This window comes from Musca autumnalis, unplaced genomic scaffold (assembly GCF_047663935.1).
Source record: "Musca autumnalis isolate F117 unplaced genomic scaffold, ASM4766393v1 scaffold_1, whole genome shotgun sequence".
Taxonomy (NCBI): Eukaryota; Metazoa; Arthropoda; class Insecta; order Diptera; family Muscidae; genus Musca; species Musca autumnalis.
Genome location: NW_027411644.1, coordinates 252,269,126 through 252,291,126, shown reverse-complemented (window position 1 = coordinate 252,291,126; position 22,001 = coordinate 252,269,126). Strand labels below are relative to the sequence as shown.

General features: G+C 35.9%; 2 protein-coding genes across 4 annotated transcripts in view; both read right to left on the bottom strand.

The window, feature by feature from the left end:
* Positions 1-22,001, bottom strand: part of sba (six-banded) — a 762,450-nt gene that overhangs the window by 690,908 nt on the left and 49,541 nt on the right. The gene's annotated exons all lie outside the window — the stretch shown is intronic.
* LOC141390825 (endothelin-converting enzyme 1-like) lies at positions 10,937-12,865 on the bottom strand. The gene has a single exon (XM_073963786.1). It carries the CDS (start codon positions 12,863-12,865, stop codon positions 10,937-10,939), a length of 1,929 nt encoding a protein of 642 aa, XP_073819887.1.

Sequence of the window (22,001 nt, the reverse complement as noted above, 5' to 3'; positions counted from 1 at the left end):
CATTTAATATTGGTAATTATATCAATACATTTTTCATATACACTCCACGTCAGTAGAATAGAACACCTAAATTTTTGTTAATGTTCGCTTATTTATCCCAAAATGAATGAATCTTCGTTTTTAATTTTGTGGGGATTTAAAGTCTATGATGTTCCGTATCAAACACAGAAAAAAATTATGTTTCTAGCTTTTCGGGAAATAATTTTCTGATAAATTTTCAGATAGTACTATGAAAAATATTTATTTTTGGTCATCAGGATAGAAAAGTCACTTTATTTTCGCGAATTTGTGAGATATTAACGCCGAAATTTCTTTCAGTCGATAAAACAAGGCTTTCTAATCATTTTCAGCCAAAGAAAACCTATAAATTATTCCGCGGACACCGAAATAACAGCGTTAGTGTTTAAATTGACAGATATTTTAAACATCTCGGAATATCAATAGGAGTCGCGCAGTTATGTCATATTTCTTCACAATAAGATAGAATATGAAACAGACAAGCTCGACGGATACAATCGAGTGCTTCGGATGCTGATAAGATGGAACAATTTCAAAATTTCTCATAAAAACCATGATGTTTTGATCAATAAAACGGTTTTTCCGCGAACAAGTCTTCCGTTTAAAGGTTTGGAAATATGCTCCACATTTAGAGGAAAATAATCTGATATGAAAACAAACGCTATTTTAATACACTGAGGGAAATTTTAGCTCATTTTCAAATTGAACACACCCTTTGGACTTTGAATTTTATATGTGTTCTTATTTCGGTGTCCACGACTGTTCTCAACAGTGTTATGCTCCAATATAAATGGACCAGGTTATGCTTTCCATACCGGATTTTACGAATTAGTAGTTTTTTTAACTGAACTCGCAAATGTAATAGACCCGTTTTCGCGGAAAAACACAGTCATGGAAATTGAGGTTTTAGGTTTCGTATGTTAATTTAAAAAGTAATAAAATTTCTCTCAATGTATGAAAATAACGGTTGTTTTCGTATCAGATAATCTTCCTTCAAATCTGGAGCATATTTTCAAATTGTTGAAAGGCAGACTTGTTCGCGGAAAAACCGTTTTATTGAACAAAACGTCATGGTTTTTATGAGAAATTTTGACGCTTTTCATAATTATTTTGAAAATGTTCCATCTTATCAGCATCCGAGGCACTCGATTGTATCCGTCGAGCTTGTCTGTGTCATATTCTATCTTATTGTGAAGAAATATGACATAACTGCGCGACTCCTATTTATATTCCCAGATGTTTCAAATATCTGTCAATTTAAACCCTTTGACGCTGTTATTTCGGTGTCCGCGGAATAATTTTTAGGTTTTCTTTGGTGGAAAATGATTAGAAAGCCTTGTTTTATCGACTGAAAGAAATTTCGGCGTTAATATCTCAAAAATTCGCGAAAATAAAGTGACTGCTCTATCCTGATGACCACAAATAAATGTCTATTTTTCATAGTACTATCTGAAAATTGAAAAGAAAATCATTTCGCGAAAAGCTAGAGACATAATTTTTTCTGTGTTTGATACAGAACATCATAGACTTTAAATCCCCACAAAATTAAAAACGAAGATTCATTCGTTTTGGGATAAATAAGCTAACATTAACAAAAATTTAGGTGTTCTATTCTACTGACGTGGAGTGTACATATATACATATGTATATTTGAAATATAAATGTACCTATTTACTACATTATATAATCATTTGATTCCAGATGCCGATTTCCCGCTGATGATTTCAACTTTGAGGAAAATGTGTTTTATTTCACAACCAAGGAGAAGCTTTCAACGATTATTCCATTCAGTTTTTCTTTTATTAAATTCTGTTATGTATTTCGTTGGAATTTTTTATGTACCTATGTGTCTGTTGTTGCTTTTGCTTTTTTTATGCTTTTCAATAAACCACCACCATTTATAAATGTGTGTATATGTTTGAGATAGCCAGTGAGCGATTACTAAGAGCAAGTGAGCATACATTTCAATGTATTTCACATTGAAATTTACTCTCTCTTGCTCTCAGAAAGCGTCAACTTGTGCATGTGTTTGTTTTTTTTTTTTTGTGGCTTTTGGGTTTCTATTTGTTTGCACCCAAACATATGTTATGTTTGGGACGGACTGCAAACAGGTATATATGTTTGCTGAAAAATAGGTTAGAGATGATTTTTTTTCATCCGTGTAGTCAAATATAAAATTAAATATTAATTATTTTGGTTCAGTTTGCATTTAGTCATTTGGTATAAAAGCCAGATAGGTGAAAACTTTAGTATCTCCCTAAAAGAAATGTGCAAGAGTTAAAGCTTATGCACAGGGGTAGTGGTGTAGAGTATCAAATAGTCGGCCGCGTCCCGACTATAGTCTTTGCTCACATATTAGATATAATTTATTCTCTCTATGGTTTGTGCCTTTAAGTTCAGTTAAATATTGTCGAGCAAAAGTCGTACCAAGGAGTCAAAAGGGATTGTAACCAGCGGCTCACCTTATGTTGTTGTAAAAATTATGAGTGATTCTGTAAATATTGCAAACTTGTTGTTGTATAAAACTTTTTGTTGGTTATGTTATATTCATTCATTGCGATAATTGCTTACAAAGCGCTACTTTTAAAGTTCTCTTAATACCTTCCTATCATTCTACAGCATACTATTTGTTTTTCAAAAAAAAAAAAAAAAGTAACAATAACAATAACAAAGTATAAAACGTCATTGGCTGGTTGATGGTACTTGCACAATTGACGTTAAGCTCGCTTCTTCGGTTACAAAATGCCGCCAAAGTAAATTTGTAATTGAATATGTTTATTTATGACATGTATTTGCCTTCTACAACGACGACGACAACAACAACAGCAATGATGATTATGTACAACAAAGCATTGAGATAATAATTTTATGTCATTCTATGTTCTTTGATGTCTGATTGTCTGTCAGCTTATGAAATTACATACAGAGTCGCTCGATATAATTATTGTTATGTTTTTTTTTTTTTCTTTTTGCTTTGCAATGCATTTTGTAATACCTATAACTAGAATTTATTTGCTAAACATAAACAATATCCAGCAGTCGACTGACTGGCTCGCTGCTCATAATGTGAATGGTGGCCAACCAGCCAGTCAGCCAGTCAGGCCTTCATTGTCAGGTCTTCGTCATCAGCGACACCACTAACATCTGATGTTTATTCATAATATGACCTAATTTGATATTAATTGTGTAATTAAATGCCACAAAATGTAGAGTGGACAATAAATGCTAGTTGTTCTACACACATCATAGATACGGTCTGAAAGACGCGGTAAGAATATGTTTTTTTATATTTTCTTTAAACACAATAAAGTGAAGGTATGATACCACAAGCCGAAGCGGCGAAACAAAATAAACCTTGTAAAATAAAACTAGAAGTTATGTATACACAAATGTTTCTTTGTTTCACTTTGTGTAGCGGACGGAAATATGTGACAAGCTGAGTAAGCATTTGCTTAAGACAACAAATATCCTCTTTTTTATAAATTCTATGTTACGCATGCGCAATTTTAGCTTATATATAACTTTGCATAAATGCATTAGGGGTATACGCAAAAAATAAAAGGCGGCTGCATTTTGAAGGCCGATGTTGAATGTGAACCACGCATTAACGTAATTTTTTCTGCATTTCATTTCACATTTCTCAATTTGAGACTAACTAAATTTGAGGCATGGAAAGATAAACAATCGAGCAACGCGGTTGTTATTCAGGCTTACTCTCAAAAATGGGCGTTTAAATCAAAATACATTCGTACGTTTTTGGGCAATTTATTCGATGTGCGTATAATCGGAAATATCGCGTAAAATCAAATAAACCGGGTCACAGACAATAATTACTACATTTTAGGAATAGTGTTCATAAAGTCTTGCAAAGGTTCAAATTTTTGCATTTCATGAACGTGTTTCATAAAGCAAAATGATACTGATTTCTTCTTAGAGATAGACAAAAAACAATTTTCGTGAGTTGTTTTGTTTTTATTCACTAAAATAGTATCATATGAGCCGCTCAGTGCACACTTCGACTAACTCCACTTTTTGAAAAATTTGAGATTTCAGTGTCAAAGCCTTTGATATAGCCATATCTTTTTATGATTATAATATTTTTCCTGAATAATAAAGATGAGCACCTTTAAATAACAAGTTTTTTTTGACCACTGAATAATATGCAATTTTTTTTCAGTGCACACTTCGATTAACTCCACATTCAAATGTAGCTCTGCTCGCAACGTGTACATTTTTACATTCAATGCTCTTTCGGCCTTTGTTGAAACCATAGATGGTCTGTAGGAAATTATGACGTATATGACATACATTTCTGACGTTTATTTCATACGTCGGAAACGTCGTAAACCTAGCCAAAATAAGGTTTTCGACAAAATAAACCAAATCACTTTGCGAACAGATGCAACACACGTAAAGTAGTGGAAGTGTGCAGATTGTACGGTAGATGGCAAGTGTCATCCAATTTATTGTTCAATTATTTTAGTTATTTAAAAAATTAAAGAAAATTAACAGTTGAGTTTTTATTATGCATTTTAATATAAAAAAACAAGCTTCTGCAATTTACAGACTTTGAAAAAATAATAACATATTCGGATTCATGTACAGGACAAAACAGAAATATTAAAACCGTCTAAAGTTTAATAAAACTTGTACAAAGTACGGAAATCAAGACTGAATCAATTGAAATGAAATTTTTAGTAAGTGGACACAGCTATTTGCCCAATTACTCAGAATTTGCCATTATCGTGTCATGCGCGAAAAAAAATCAAAACTTTTTTCACCGGAGGATTGGTACCATATAGTCAAAACATGTAAAAAGAATGAGCCATTTAAGCTAATAGAAATGACTCACAATGATTTTTTTGTCAACAAAACCTTTAGAACAGTCTATCATTAACATAAAATTAACCGCCACAGGCCTTCCAGTAAATTGGCTTAAAATACGCTGGATAAAGGTAGAAGGGTCCAAACCCTATCTCATACAATTCAAATGTGATTATATGAAGACACAGAATTTCAAACCATTAATATAAGAAAATCTTTAGTGGGTAAACCGCAAAGTATGAAAAATATTGATCAACCTTTATTATATCCTAAAGGTAGAACTGTGCCTAAAGAAAAATGGAGAGACATGATGGACCTGCTAAAATGTATTCCTCCGGTTAAACACGAGTACTATAAGAACTTGTTAACAAATCAAAATCAAGATTCCTCACATACTGATGGAGAAGACATTATTTATAATATAGCTGAATCCTCCCAATGAAGAATGCCGCTAACATAAAGCTAACATTAATTAGTTACAAGTATTGTACAATATCCGAACTGCCAACATAAATTTTACTAACTAACTAAGTTTTTCGTTAATAAAAAAATAAAAAAATGAAAGACCTAACTTTAATACTTTTTTCAGTGCACACTTCGATTAACTCCACCATTACCACAACATTACTAACGATTGTTTGTTGACAATTTGTTGTATTTTATTTTATATACCGTTAGATGAAAGCTACACCTGCTATTATGCATTCTACATTATATATTTGAACCCATATTATCAGGGGAATTTTAAAAAACAATATACATTTCATCATCGCTTTTCTCAACTTTTTGTTTTATGGAGTTAGTCGAAGTGTGCTCTGAACGCCTCATATATCGTACAACCATACACTTTGCTTTTTCGACGACAAACGCACTGTAGGTGTTTGGTTTGTTAGTTGTTGCGACGGTGGTAGTTTAACGTAAAGCTGTATTTCAGTCAGGTTGATGTGTTGTGGTTTGTTGATACAGTGTCAATGTGATGGTGAGACGACGAGACCATTCAAAAGAAAAAAACAAAGTTGAGAGCAAACCAAACAAGAGAGGAAATATAAGAGCAAATAATGGGAATGTAGGTAAAAATAGGAATAAGATTTTGCACTTCATGAAAAACTTACATATTTTTAAAAAAAATAGTGGCTTTGGATGTATATAAGAAAAAAATGACCATATATATGTACAGTATGAAAAAACTACACCATGAACGAAAATATATACAAATTAATGAAATATTTTTTTTCTGTGTAGCATATGTGAAAGCACCGGTGCATACTCGTGCAGCTCGTCTTGCATAAATTATTGCTGCTCTTCGCAATAGTATGGCTGAAAGGGCGTCCACTTTAACTCGTCGTCTTGTTCAACAATTGCAACTCTCACGCTGGCCGTTGATTAACTTTATGCATAGTTTTTTTAAAGGCCCTAAAATCATGTGATTTTACTAGAGTTGGGCAATCTCGTTCAATTGAACGATCCGGATCACTATCTAGTTCAATGGACACCGGTAATTTCTTTGACAAAACTGCGTATACTTAATTTAACACATTGGTTTTTATGATGTTACTCATTCGTCTTTGAATGAGGACAGTGATCCGGATCGTTCAATTGAACGAAATTGCCCAACTCTAGATTTTACACCGTTGGTGTCGGTAAGCCAGCAACATGTGAAGGTCTAAAGGATGACATAATTTTGCACATTAACACCACAGAACAGAGATGCACACAAAGAGCATGCTATTCTGGGTGATTGTAGGGGAAAGAGAAACCAATTTTCTAAGTGTCATTTAGACATTTTAAGTTAAGGTTTTTATTAGTATTTATACCCTGCACCACTACGTGGGGAGTGTATGTAACACATCGAAATAATGGTCGCAAACCTGTACTTACCTGTCGATCTGGCTTTGTTTGTCCGTCCGTCTGTACATATCGTCAACTGAAATTCACAAAGACATAACCCTCAACGTAACGCTTTGAGGGTTACGTCTTTGGGCACTTTTAGGTGACGATATAAACTTTGTAATCAAGCTACAGGTCGCAATTTTTATCGAAGCGTCACGAAATTTTGGGGTTGATGGGGATCCTGGAGGGGAAGAAGCCTAATGATTTTGGTGAAGGTCGGATCATATTCAGGGGTCGGATGGACAAAAAACTTCTGTTGGAAGAAAGACAAGGTTTTATACTAATGGGAATATCTCCGCTGCTGTTAAGAGTATTCCAAAAGCAAAGCCCGATAATGAAAGTGGAAAACTTCACTTTTACAGCGATGTGAAGTAGGTTGGCGAAGGTTGCAAACCGCAGTTTACAATGGATGATGTTGCCAATGACATAAGGAACGCTAAATCATCCAAAGCGTTGGGCCCCGATAAAATCTCCATGGTAATGCTGAAGCAGCTGGATGAGCCGGGAGTAGAGTATCTCACTAAAGTTCTCAACTTGTCGCTATCCACCCTCATTGCTCCCGAAGTCTGGAAAATGGGCAGGGTGGTCCCACTACGGAAGTCCGGCAAGGATGCCAGCAAAAGTGAATCGTACAGGCCGATTTCGCTTTTATCACCCGTAGCAAAGACCCTTGAGGCCTTAGTCCTCCCCAGTATCAGAAATAGCTATCAAGTTGCCGATCATCAGCATTCAGTAAGCAGCACAGCACGACAACTGCGCTGCACGCCATTACCACACATATTTGTCATGGACTCAACCAGAGACGGCCTTGCGATAGAACAGTGATGGTGGCGCTTGACTTATCAAAAGCCTTTGATACAGTCAGGCACTCCACGCTGTTTGTGGACATTGAGCGAACAACCTCCGGCCAAGCTTAAAACGTTGGATAGTCAATTATATGTGTGGACGCCAGTCGTACGTGGAATTCAGGAACAAGAAGTTCAAACCCCGTAGTGTGAAACAGGGAGTTCCCCAAGGTGGGGAGATATCTCCGGAACTGTTTAACCTCTACCTCTCCTGTATTCCGCCCCCTCCAGACGGCATTGATATCGTAACGTATGCGGATGACTGCACGATCCTGGCGTCAGGTACCTATCCTGATGACATCTGTGAGAGACTGAACAACTATTTAACCGATCTTACCACCTTTTTCCATTCAAGGAATATGCAGATTTCCGCCACAAAATCAACAGCCACTCTGTTCACCACATGGACAGCGCAGTTTGGAAGAGAATTGAATGTCGTGGTCAACGGTAGCAGAATTCCGACCACAAACTGCCCCAAAATTTTAGGGGTCACATTCGACACTACATTCAGGTCATGCGCACACGCCACAGCTATCTGCGACAAACTGCGGTGCAGATAAAGAACCCTTGTTGACCACATATAACGCGATAGGTCGGTCTGTGGTAAACTGTGCGGCTCCAGTTTGGTCCCCGAGATTATGTGATACGAATTGGGAAAAGATTCAAACCTGTCAGAATGCCGCCCTGAGAACAGCAACAGGGTGCCTCCTCAAGTCTTGAGTAGACCATCTACATGAGGAGGCAAAGTTTCTTCCAGTAAAGCAACATAATGAGATGCTTTCGTTGCATTACTTGCTTGTGTGTTACCGTGAGAGCCATCCCAATAACCATCTGCTGGCTAGGCCCGACACATTCGGGCAAATCAGGAAGGATATTCATGCTCTAGAGAGGGAGGTCCAACAATATAAGAGAGAACCCCTAGATCAACAGGCATATCAAGCAGGTTTAAATAGTATTCACACGGATGCAGTTGCTAAGGCCATAAGCAAATATAGTGTGAATAAAGTCCTCGCAGTACATCCCCCGTCTATCGCAGCTGAGGAGCGTCAGGTGCCACGACAAACCAGAGTAGTTTTGGCTCAACTACGCTCAGGATATTGCAGTCGCCTAAATTCTTATTGGGCGGAAATCGATCGCGCAGTGCAAGACATCTGCCCAGTATGCGGCATGGGCCCGCACGACACAAAGCACCTTTTCAAGTGCTCCGCCAAACCTACTCATCTAACTCCAGTGGATCTGTGGCTACATCCCATCGAAGCAGTCATTTTCCTGGAACTGGAGATAGACCCAGAGCAAGATTGAACGAACATACAAACATATAATAAACACTGTTACAACAACAACGGAGATATCACAATAGTCGCTGGTCCAACCAAGTTTTCATCTTTGGGATTTCAATTGTAACGACGAAAATCACAGCTTCGGATGTCGGCCTTCCAAAAACAAAGTTTGGCAATGAAAGTAGGTAATCTTACCCTTACTATGATGCAAAGTAGGCTGGCGTAGGTGGTCAAACAACGCAAATATCGCAATAGTCGGTAATAAGTCCCATTTTCAAAATTTTTTACAGTGTTTTTGCTTTCATGTCTGCCTGTTTAGTTCAAATCTAGTAACTAATTTTTAACACATTTACAGTTGACTAATCGAACTAAAACTTTGCACACTTTTTAGATTTGGATGACAATACATGAATATGAAACCAAAACAAATATGGGTCCATTTTTTCGTGTAGCCACCATATAGCCGGTATCACTGATTTCAGGTATTTTGAGGATTTTATCTTCAATTTTAGACCCAATTGGCTGTAAATTGGCATTTGGAGCTCTCAATGGTACGGAAACTTCCCCACCAAAAATTGTGGACATAGGTCCAGGTTTTGGTATAGTCCCCATATAGCAGTACTACCCGATTTTCGGTATTTTGAAGATTATGGCCTCAATATCACACCCAAAAATGTGTATTTAATCTTCGTTGGGAGTAACCTTCCCCTAGAAAAAAGCAGCCTACTATAAAAAAAACGAAAGAAAAGAAAACCGAACGCCTCAAAAGTTGATGAACCCGGTAAACGTTTTAAAGACCATGATCTGCGAATCTGCATCTGGAATGTTCGCACTCCTTCTAGAGAAGGTGCAGTTTACGCGCTGGCAGATGTACTTGAAAAATACAAGCCCTATGTAACTCCCATACAGGAAATACAATGGATTGGGAAATGCGTCACAACAACGCCTAAAGGTGACGCACTGTATTATAGCTGCTATGACAAAAAGCATGAGTTTGGTTGCGGATTTTTGGTTGGTTAGAAGTTAAAATATCTGGTCTCCAGCTTCACCCCAGTCAATAAAAGACTTGCTACAACACGGATAAAAGCAAAATTCTTCAACATTAGCTTTATCTGCACTCATGCTTCAACCGAAGACAAGGACGAACAGAGCAAAGATTTATTCTACAAGCACTGGATATTCATAAGGGCACGTGGCTGTCTCCAGATCAAAGAACAAGAAATCAAATTTATCACGTTGTGATAGATGGAAGACATTCATCGAGCGTGTTGGATGTACGATTGTTCCGAGGAGCAAACATAGATTCGGACCACTACCTTGTTGCAGGAAAGATACGTACCCGTCTAAACGTTGCAAATAAATAAAGCACGAACGGGCAAAAAGCTGCAAGCACAACAGATAGCCACAGCATGTTCCACACAACTGGCCCAATTGCTAAATCAAAGCGCCAAACAGCCGCAAAATGCATACTTGGATACCAGAGACCTCCACCAAGGAATCCATGGTATGACCAGGGGTGTCGTGCTGCTACCGAAAAAATGCGGCATGTAGGGCTACTCTACAATCAGTAGTAACGCCTAGAGCACTAGAGAAGTATCAAAAGAAAAGAAGAGAGGAGAAACGTCTTTTCCGCAGGAAAAAGAGAGAAATGGAAAAGCAGGATTGTGAATAAATAGAGATGTGCAGGAGCCAGAATGAAGTCCAAAAATTCTAACAATAATCAAAGTGATGGCATTGGTACAGGCACATCCTCCTGTAGAGACCAGTAAGGTAATTTGGTAACTGACACAGATAGTGTGCTCAGGATATGAAGAGAACATTTTTCCAAACTGTCCAATCCCAGATGATGGTATTGAATGTATACCGCCCGGCCAAGATGAGGTAAGACAGTAATATACTGGCAGAAGAGTAATAAGGCAGCAGAAGAGTTCAAAACCGGAGGCGACTCGCTGAAAAAAAAAAAAAAAAAAAAAAAAACAAAATTACCTCCCCAACAAATACCTAAAGGGTTTAAAAATATACAAAAAATATGTATGTAAAATGCTTTATTAAAAACACAACAATAATAAAACTAACATCTCAATATATAACACACTTATCATATGGATTCATGGCACTACCAAATTCACATGAAAACTCCTTGGAAAATTGAACAAAATTCGACAGCGGTCCAATGACACGAAATTTATCGGGGACATGTTCATCGAGTGTTGTAAAATAATTTCTTAGCATTGGGTGTGTTGAGCTACACCAGAGTTGAGAATAGGCAATGAAGAACAACTGTTTACCGGTAAAATTTAAACGTGGCAACATTTCCAATTCAATGTTCATCCGCGAACGTTGATACCAATCGGCATACGCTTCAAATGCTAAGCGTATGCCACCATTATCGGCAATATTTTCCGATTGTGATAGAGTATCAGATAAATGATGACCATTATAAACGTACGATTTATATTGTTCACGAAAACATTGGGTGCCTTTTATAAAATGCTCTTGAGTATAATAATCCCACCATTGGCGATTATTGCCTTTGGCATCGAACAACCGCCCCTCTTCATCGAAGGCATGTATTAGCTCGTGAGATATAAAGAAACCCAAAGTGGCAAATTTCAAAGCATTTGGATAGGAGTCAGACCAAAGATAGTACGGCTGCAACATGGCCACTGGGACTTTAATGAGATTTTCTGTTAAAACATACACAGGAGAAAATGACATAACAGCTTCATTGTGCGGGCGAGGAGTTTCCTTTAACTTCTTACGTGTCTGCAGGGCATTCCATTTGAAAACTTCTTTTAGATTTGCTACCAAATCATGTTTATTCAATGTTATATTTTCAAATTCCAAATCGAAATCAACATCTTTATGGGAATTTATTTCCAATTTCATGGACTCAAGTTTCTGCTTGGCCATTTGCCTGGTTAAGGGTCTCATCCAAGCTAGTTTCACCGAGTCCAGAGAACGTTGAAAACTTGCCTTGATATTATGCCACATTTCCTGAACATCCTGTTCCATTTGGGGAGTTATGTATTTCCGATAGACCATATCATCCATAATATTGCTAAAATGTCTCTTCGTTCGTATCAGACATAAATGATCCAACTCATCTCTCACCTTGGGTTTTATCAGCATAAAATGTTCCAATAAATTAAAGAAAATGTAATTTGCCACAATGCGTTTAGGCGTGGTCTGCACAACTGCTATAATATTCTCAACATCAAAGGAATTGAGATCGTAAATTTTTGCCGTGGGAACATAGCCCAACAGAATTGTCAGCATTCGCTTAACATCAAAATGTGGAAAATATTTATGTTGCATATCGTCGGCTGATCTTAGGGTTTGGGTAAACAATGACCCATTACTGCTACTTCTGCTCATGGCTAAGAGAACTTCAAAAGCAAATATCTCACGGGCTGTTTCTTCGGCATAATCTTCACTCAAACCCAATAGGGTCTTCAGCAATTCAGCTATGTTGTCTTTGCGTATTTTCCTATAGACTTCATGTTCATCATTGGTGTAAATCAATTTGGAACCCAATGGTAAATCTTGCATTGCCAAGTGTAAACGATGCAGCCGACTATTGGCACTATCAACTTTCACCTCAAAACCCAATATTATCCGCACATCATATTTATGAGCAATTTCAGCAATTGTCTTTAACCAATCAAAATCATATTTCAGCCACACCTCATAATCATCTTCCAGAGCAGGCATTTTTCCAAACTCTTTTATAATTTCCAGTAATTTTTCGCGATAAGTATTCTTTAGGATGGCCACATTCATGCAAGATTCATAGAAATTTTTCACTTTCATTTGGGCCAAAGTATCAGCATGGGATTCATCTTTGAGCACCACAGATATTTTTCGGCTCAAGGCATTCGAAATACTCTCAAATGGATTATTGACATAGGGATAATAGTTTGGCGGATTCAGCCGTCTATAATTGCCACAGGCAAATTTATGGAAATCTTCACAAGGATCTACCGATTCATCCATATAATTACGCATTTCAGCCGATTTTGCATAGCGTAGCAATTGTTGTTTATATCGTTGATTTATCTCAGCGAAAGGGTCAAATTCACCGGCCACAATGTAACAATTTGCGACTAACAACACGAAAATCCATTTTAGAACTCGTAACATTTGGTATTATTTTCTATCTAATTCCGCTTTCGTTCACCACGATTTCAATACTAAATTGGGCAAGAGTTTATGTTTTAATTATCAACACACATCATCGGACATTTTTGTTCCATTCCAAAGAAAGGTTATCTCGTAAAATTTTTTGGAAGATTTAATTTAAATTTCACAAATATTTTTATACAGTTCTCTCTGCCTCTTCTCTGTCTATTCTTAGTTGAAAAGAATTATAAAAAACAAGGCCAAGGTTATGCGTGATTCCGCGTTCAAACACATTTTTAATATTTATTTTGTGTATTAACCCATTAATGGAATTTGTTAATTTCATTCTAAAAGCGAAGACAATAGAGATCTGTACACGATTCGGTACACGAACTTTGCAGTTCACCAATCCAGAACATTTAGCAAACAATCAAAGTTTGGCCACAATTATAACAATCTTACAACTATCCCTGCAGTTCGAATATTTGAATGGCTCGTGTGTCATTCATATGAACTCACTGTAAAATAATGTACAGAAGCTGCCTTATGCATTCATTACCAGTAAACTAAAACAAAATGAGTTACATCTTTTAAAAAATGTACGAGGCAAAACTACTTATTTTGTTTATTACTAAGTAATGAAAGGTGGCACAGAGGTTGCGTTTGTCCTACTATAAAGCCGAGAGTTGTGAGTTAAGCGCTCACCTTCGGCAAACGGGTTGTTTTTCTAACAAAAGTACGAAAAATTGCTGTTGAGAGCAAAATAAAAATGGGGAATGTGGTGAAACTGAACATACAGCTTTGTTCTAAATAATAGGAGTGCTCATCCACACCAACTTAATGGTCGAATAAACATGGTTAGACTTCTCCATTTTAGCCTATTTCTTATTTATTTAACATTGTTGACATCCCAACTGTTAATTCATTAGCAGAAATGTGGCAAATAAAACAAATTTCTTAATAGTGTCTACATGCACATCTCAGTACTTATAGCCTGTCGAAACATTATCCAAAGTTTATATTATGTCTGGACCATATGACATCTCCGTAAGTGGTTCCAAAGATAACGTTAAAAGCCTAATTCGTATACTAAGCAAGCAAAAAGAAGGATTAAATATATGCCATATTAATGCGCAAAGTTTGATCAAAAAAATTGATGAGTTTCGGCACATATTCGAAGAATCTTCTATTGACGTTATTTGCATATCTGAAACATGGTTTAATAAATCTATCACAGACTCCATGGTACAAACTGACGGATATAAGTTATTTCGTAGAGATAGATCTACCCATGCTGGGGGCGTAGCAACATACGTAAAAACAAATATCTCATGTAATGTGTTGAGTCAATCCTGCACAGATGACCGTATTGAGTATATATTTGCTGAATTAACTTCTAATGGAAATAAATTATTCCTGGCATGCATTTACAGACCTAATAAACACATTGAATATAATGAGTTATTAATTCGTCTCGGAGGTTTCACAGTACAATATTCCAATATCTTAATTGCAGGAGATCTGAACTGTAACCTTTTGAAACCGAATAATTTCCAGTTTTATCTGAATTCTATAGGTCTCCATGTGGCAAACTCGAGTATACCAACGCACTACACCTCCACCTGTAATACCTTATTAGATCTCTTCATAGTTGACACCACAGATAAAGTACTACTATATGATCAAGTATCGGCTCCGTGTTTTTCGAAGCACGACCTTATTTTTATGACTTATGATTTTAATCTTCACATTGAGAAATCTAATGTTAAATATCATAATTTTAGTAGAATCAATATATCAGATCTTGAATCTGATATCTCGCGCATAAACTGGAATGAGATATACTACAAAATATCTGCTGATGATCAGCTTGATTGTTTACAAAATAACATAACATGGCTCTTCAACAATCATGTTCCTCTGCGAAACGTCAACAGCCAAAAGAAAAAATCCTGGTTCAACAGTACTATAAAGAATCTAATTGATAATAGAGACAGGCTATTTGCCTGCTGGAAACGCTACAAAGTATCCTCTTTCCATGACGAATACAAACCAGCCAGAAAAGAGGTCACAATACAAATACAATGGGCTAAATCAATTTTTTATGAACACAAATTCCGTTATGCAGCAAGCTCAAAAAAGAAATGGCAAGTTATTAAAGAAATTGGCATAGGCAAAAGCAAAAATCATTCTCTAGATGATACAGTTAATGTCGATGAACTTAACAAACAATTTGTGGATCTTGATATGATTCCTCCAGTCGTGCGAAACTCATTCGCGCAATTTACACCTCCTGCCGTATTACCTACTCGCAATACAACTGATATTTCTGGGATCACACTTCAATTCAATTGCATCACACCATCTGAAGTTCTATTGAGCTGCATGGCAGTGAAATCCAATGCCATGGGATTTGACTTGATACATCCAAGATTCTTCAAACTACTTCTACGATTCATCCTTAAACATGTTACACATTTATTTAATACCATCACCACAACAAGTACATATCCGAATATGTGGAAACGCGCCATGATTACCCCTATCATGAAACCTAACAAGGAGTATAGGCCAATAGCAATACTACCATACCTTTCTAAAGTATTTAAAAAAATTATACTCAGGCAAATATATATTCATGCTAACAATCTACTTGTTGATCGTCAATCTGGCTTTAGGGCTCGCCACAGCTGTAATACAGCGCTAACGGATGTATGTGAATCCATTAGAAAAAGCATTGAATCTGGAAACATAACCTTTCTAGTATTGTTAGATCACTCGAAAGCTTTTGACTGCGTAAATCATACAATGTTGCCGAATTTGACGATTTATCGTCATTTTGACGATTTTTTGGTCCAAAATTGGAAAATGACGATTTGACGATTTTATGGTCTGAAATGACGATTTTTCATGTACGCCAAAATTCCTTGTAATAAAACAGGATAACTATATTTTAACCACAATTTAACGAAAGAATTTAAGGAAAACAATGTTGGAAACTCGATCTTATGAGCTTTTTTAATGTTCTTAGCAATTTCCAGCCAGATTGGCTATAGATTTTCTGCCTCACATTCGAATTATTTCAGTTAAAAATTTTCGTTCAGGATTGTTAATGGATAAAAATCACCTATCTCGTTATGAAAAATGTAGGAGTCCCGACTTCTCCCCTCTTTAAGAGGGCAGTTAGTCAGACGGTTTTGATTGAAAAATTTTCCGATTTCATAATGTACGTGGATGACCGACAAACATGCAAACTCGATATCCATAGGGAAAACTCTCATCTGTAGTGGAATTCTGTAACTCATTTTTTGACATATCGACAAAGTACGGTAAAATTAAAATGTCAAAGTCAAAGTTCTCTTTTGGAGGTATTTAAGTGAGATTAAAGCATAGTACACACTGACCAACAAACTGACAGCCATCGAAGTTTATTACGTTAATATCAAAGTCTAGCTGAATAATTACCTCCCTAATCTCTAAATTATACTTTACGTTTTGTTTTTCAAATATTTTAAGTTAAACAAAAGTTTTTATTTGCCAGAAAATTTTCGTAAAAGTGATTTGACTGTCAGTTTTGAATGATGGTATGTACTCCCCTTATGTTAGATTTTAGACTCGTTGTCATAATTATCAGCAAAAAATTAGCATTAAACTTTGGTCACAGTTTTGGAGTATGTTGAAGATTTTTGACGATTTTCCAAATTTTATTGACGATTTGACGATTTCCGATCAAAAACTGTCGGCAACGCTGAAATCATACGTTGTTGTGCTCCAAATTGAAAACACTTTTTCACTTCACTAATACTGCTCTTCGGCTTATACAATCCTATCTGCATCTCAGAACTCAAGCTGTTGTTGGAAATCAAAAAGTATCCAGTGCACTATATCTTAAAACAGGGGTTCCCCAAGGTTCGATTCTGTGGCCTTTGTTCTTCTCTATGTACATACATGACCTTCAGGATCACATCACACATTCAAAGTTCCACGTTTACGCTGATGATGTACAACTTTATGTGAGTAGTCCAAAAAACAGTATTCAACAAAGCATTGCCCTGTTAAATGAGGACTTGCGAAATGTTCACTCATAGGCGGAAAGAAACGGATTATTTTTAAACCCATCCAACCAGACAATAAGCGTGGTAAAGGACGTGAAAGATCTTGGAATATTCTTCAACGATCGTCTTACATGGCAAAACCACATTCAAATTTCTGCAGGAAGAGCATTTGGAATGCTCAGATCACTTTACGCAACCCAAAATGTGATACCACTTCATATCAGAATACTACTGGCAAAAACGTACATAGTTCCCCAACTATTATTATATGGTTGCGAGCTCTTTGCATCATCTAACAAAAAAAGTCACCTAAACGTTGGTGTTGCTTACAACGCTATCTTGAGATATGTTTACTGTCTGGCAAGACAAGATAACACTTCATCATTTTCCCATAAACTATACGGAGTTACTTTCGATAATCTTTTGAAAATAAATGTGCTTACATATCTTCACAAAATTATATATACTATGGAACCAAGGTATCTCTATGATAATTTGCATTTTGCTCTATCCCGTAAAGGTAAAAGATTAATCACCCCACGTCAACGCAGCAAGTTTTCTGAATGACATTTCTTCATATACTCGTCAAAACTTTGGAACCAATTACCCAATAAGATTCAACTCCTCGGCAATGCTGCAACGTTTAAAAATTCACTATTTAACCTGTTTGGACAAACATAACGCTTATGGCGACTATCTACGATTTACCATGTACTATTATATCACATTTTTCATAATCTATTAGTATTTTGTTTTCTACTATTAAAATATTCCCTTTATTAATAAACCTGTTCAATACTTATTTTGATTTTTGTCATATAAAGATACTAGCAAAGTGCCCGCTACTTCGTATGCATTAAATATATAAAACAAATGAACAATATATAATATAGAATGGTGGAAAAAAACGTACCACTTTAGTTCGATTTTTGTCACGCCTACACATCAAGAGCAATCCAAATTTTTTGAGATATTTTAATTGAGGTTCTCAGCGCAAATACGGCCTAACCCAACAACCGCCATCCTCATTTCTAGCTCTATCTGTTCCCTTAATTATAGAACTATTTAGTACTTTACATGTAAATATATACATACGAACCTCCTCCTATTATTTCAAAATTCCCATTACACAATAACAAATTGTACCAAATCCTGTGCCATTTACAACTTTTTACGTATATTTATGGCACATATTTCTTAAATCGGACGTTATAAGCAAATGATAACAATAATTTTAATTCCAAATCTCACGAATCCAGATCTATCCGTTCATCCAATACAAAATTGTACCATACATGGAACCATTTCGTACCCCTAAGTGTACCTAATTCCACATTTTAGGATTCGAGCGCTATAATTTCACCTAAATCCACTTTGTACAAAATGTAGTACTTTTTGTAAGCATAAGTACGCATTTCCAAAACTAAGCCCAACAGTAATATTAACTCCAAAATTCAAGATTCCAGCTCTAACCTTTCGCTCAAATCCAAGTTGTAGCATATCTCAATCCTACACTCCAACAGTAATATTAATTCCAAATTTCTTGATTCTAGCTCTACCCGTTCGCTCAAATCCAAGTTGTACCAAATTTAGTACCGTTTAATACTTTTCGTACATATAAGTACGAATTTCCAAAACTTCATCAATCCTACACCCCAACAGTAATCTTAATTCCAAACTTCAAGATTCCAGCTCTAGCCGTTTGCTCAAATCCAAATTGTACCAAATTTAGTACTTTTCGCACTCATAAGTACGAATTTCAAAAACTACTTCTATATCTCAATCCTACACTCCAACAATAATCTTAATTCCAAATTTCTTGATTCTAGCTCTACCCGTTCGCTCAAATCCAAATTGTACCAAATTTAGTACTATTTAGTACTTTTCCTACCCATAACTAAAAATTTCCAAAATTTTATCAATCCTACAATTCAACAGGTATTTTAAATTCAGCTACATCAGATCACCAAAATCCAAATTGTACCAAATTTAGTACTTTTCGTACCCATAAGTACAAATTTTCAAAACTACCTCAGTGCTATGTTCAAACGATAACTCAAATCCAAATTTGGTTCCATTTAGTACTATTCGTATCCATAGTACGAATTTCTAAACCTACCTCTATCAACACTTCAACATCAATTTTAATTCCGAATTTCACGATTCCAAATGTATCCTATCACTGTAATCCAAATTGTACCAAATTTAGTACTTTATCAATCCTACACTCAAACAGTACTCCTTATTTCAAATCTCGGGTTTCCAGCTATATCCGTTCACCCAAATGCAAACTGTACCAAATTTGGTACCATTTAGTACTTTCGTACCCATGAGTACGAATTTCTACAACTACCTCAATCCTACACGCCAACAGTAATCTTAATTCCAAATTTCAGGATTACAGCTGCATCCGATCACAGTAATCCAAATTGTACCAAATTTGATACCATTTAGTACTTTTCGTATCCAAAGTACGTACTTCCAAACCTTCCTCTTTCAACACTCCATCAGTAATCGTAATTCCGAATTTCAGGATTCCAAATGTATCCGATCACATAAATTAAAATTTGGTACCATTTAGTACTTTTCGTACCCATAAAACTAAACATTTCAAAAACTTCATCAATCCTACACACCAACAGTAATCCTTATTCCGAATCTCTGGATTCCAGTTCACCGTTCACCCAAATCCAAATTGTACCAGATTTGGTACCATTTAGTACTTTTCGTACACATAAGTACAAATTTTCAAAACTACCTCAGTGCTATGTTCAAACAATAAGCATAATTCCGAATTTCAGAATTCCAGATACATCCGAAAACTCAAATCGAAATTTGGTACCATTTAGTACTATTCGTATCCAAAGTACGAATTTCCAAACCTACCTCTATCAACACTCCAACAACAATTTTAATTCCGAATTTCACGATTCCAAATGTATCCCATCATTGAAATCTAAATTGTACCAAATTTAGTACTATTTAGTACTTTTCCTACCCATAACTAAAAATTTCCAAAACTTTATCTATCCACACTCCAATAGTACTCCTTATTCCAAATCTCGGAATTTCAGCTATATCCGTTCACCCAAATCCAAATTGTACCAAATTTGGTACTATTTAGTGCTATTCGTATCCAAGAGTACCAATATCCACAACTACCTCAATCCTACACGCGAACAGTAATCTTAATTCCAAATTTCAGAATTACAGCTGCATCAGATCACCGTATTCCAAATTGTACCAAATTTAGTACCATTTAGTACTTTTTGTTCCCATAGGTCCGAATTTCCAAACCTACTTCTATCCAACACTCCAAAAGTAATCTTACTTTCGAATTTCAGGATTCCAAATGTATCTGATCACCCAAATCCAAACTGTACAAAATTTGGTACCATTTAGTATTTTTCGTTGCCATAAGTACGAATTTCCAAAAGTATCCCAATCCCACACTCCAATAGTAATCTTAATTCCAAATTTCACTATTCCAGCTCTATCCGATCACTTAAATTCATATTGTACCAAATTTGGTACCATTTAGTACTTTTCGTACCCAAAAGTACGAATTTACAAAATACTTCTATCCTACACCCCGACGGTAATCCTAATTCTAAATTTCAGGATTCCAGCTCCATCCGTTCCCTCAAATCCAAATTGCACCTTATTTGGTACTATTTAGTACCTTTCGTACCCATATGTACGAACTTCGAAAACTACCTCCATATCTCTAACCTACACTCCAACAGTAATAGTAATTCACAAATTTCAGAATTCCAACTTTATCGGTTCGCCCTAATTAAAATTGTACCAAATTTAGTACCATTTAGTACTATTCGTACACATGAGTGCACATTTTCAAAACCACCTCCTTGTATCAACTCATCTTTCTAACCTTGATTTGCATTCCAAATTTCAAGATTTTAGCTCTATCCGTTCACGTAATACCAAATAGTACTAAATTTAGTAACTTTTAGTACTTTTCGTACACTTATAGTTCGAATTTCCAAAAACCATTTGGTACACCTTTCTAACTCACCATCAGTGAACCTCATTCCAAATTTCAGAATTCTAGCTCTTCGCGTTTGCCTAATACAAAGGGTACCATATTTAGTACCTTTTAGTACTTTTAGTACAGTTCTAGTTCGAATTTCCAAAAATCCAGCCTTATCTGACACCTTCGGACCAAGAGTGACCCTCACCCAAAATTTCAAGATTCTAGCTTTAGCCGTTTAGTCTGGGCGTTGATTATCAGTCAGTCAGTCAGTGAATCAGTGAGTCAGTGAGTCATCATTACTGAACTCTTTTATAAGTATAGATAAACTACTTAATTTTTAAACTATTATTTTAAAATATTTTTATGAAACTTATTTATAACATACATACATATATAAAATTATATCCTATGTTATTCCTTTTATGTTCATCTCTCATTGTTGTACACTCAATCTAACACCCCACACTCTAATTTATAACACATTAGTGTTGTTGTGTGGGATATCAATAAATAAAAAATAAAAAAAAATATTTTTTTTAAATTATTTACTGTTTGAAGATTACAAATCGTCTTCAAATTTTTTGTTAAAAAAATAGGAGTGCGGAAGAACAAGTATTAATCGGCTTTGCCGACAGAGATATACCCTCAGCCTATGTCTGGGGTCTTTTCAACATTTTGTGGCCCTTTTTGGACATTTGAACCGACCTACAAAAGGTGATTAGGACTAAAGTTAAAAAGTGTTGCGGAGGAGGTACTTGAAGGAATGGACCGACATAGTCCATTATGGAAGTGGATCTTATTTAGGGAGTCATATCTTTTCGATAGTTATCGCGTCCACTAGTCATTTCAGTGCGTAATCGTATGCCAGGAAGCATGGACTTGTCCACGGAAAACATAATATCGGTCTAAACAGGACCATAACGGTACACGTTAAAAAACGAACTTCCAATAGAGTTTTAATTGCACTTAGGCA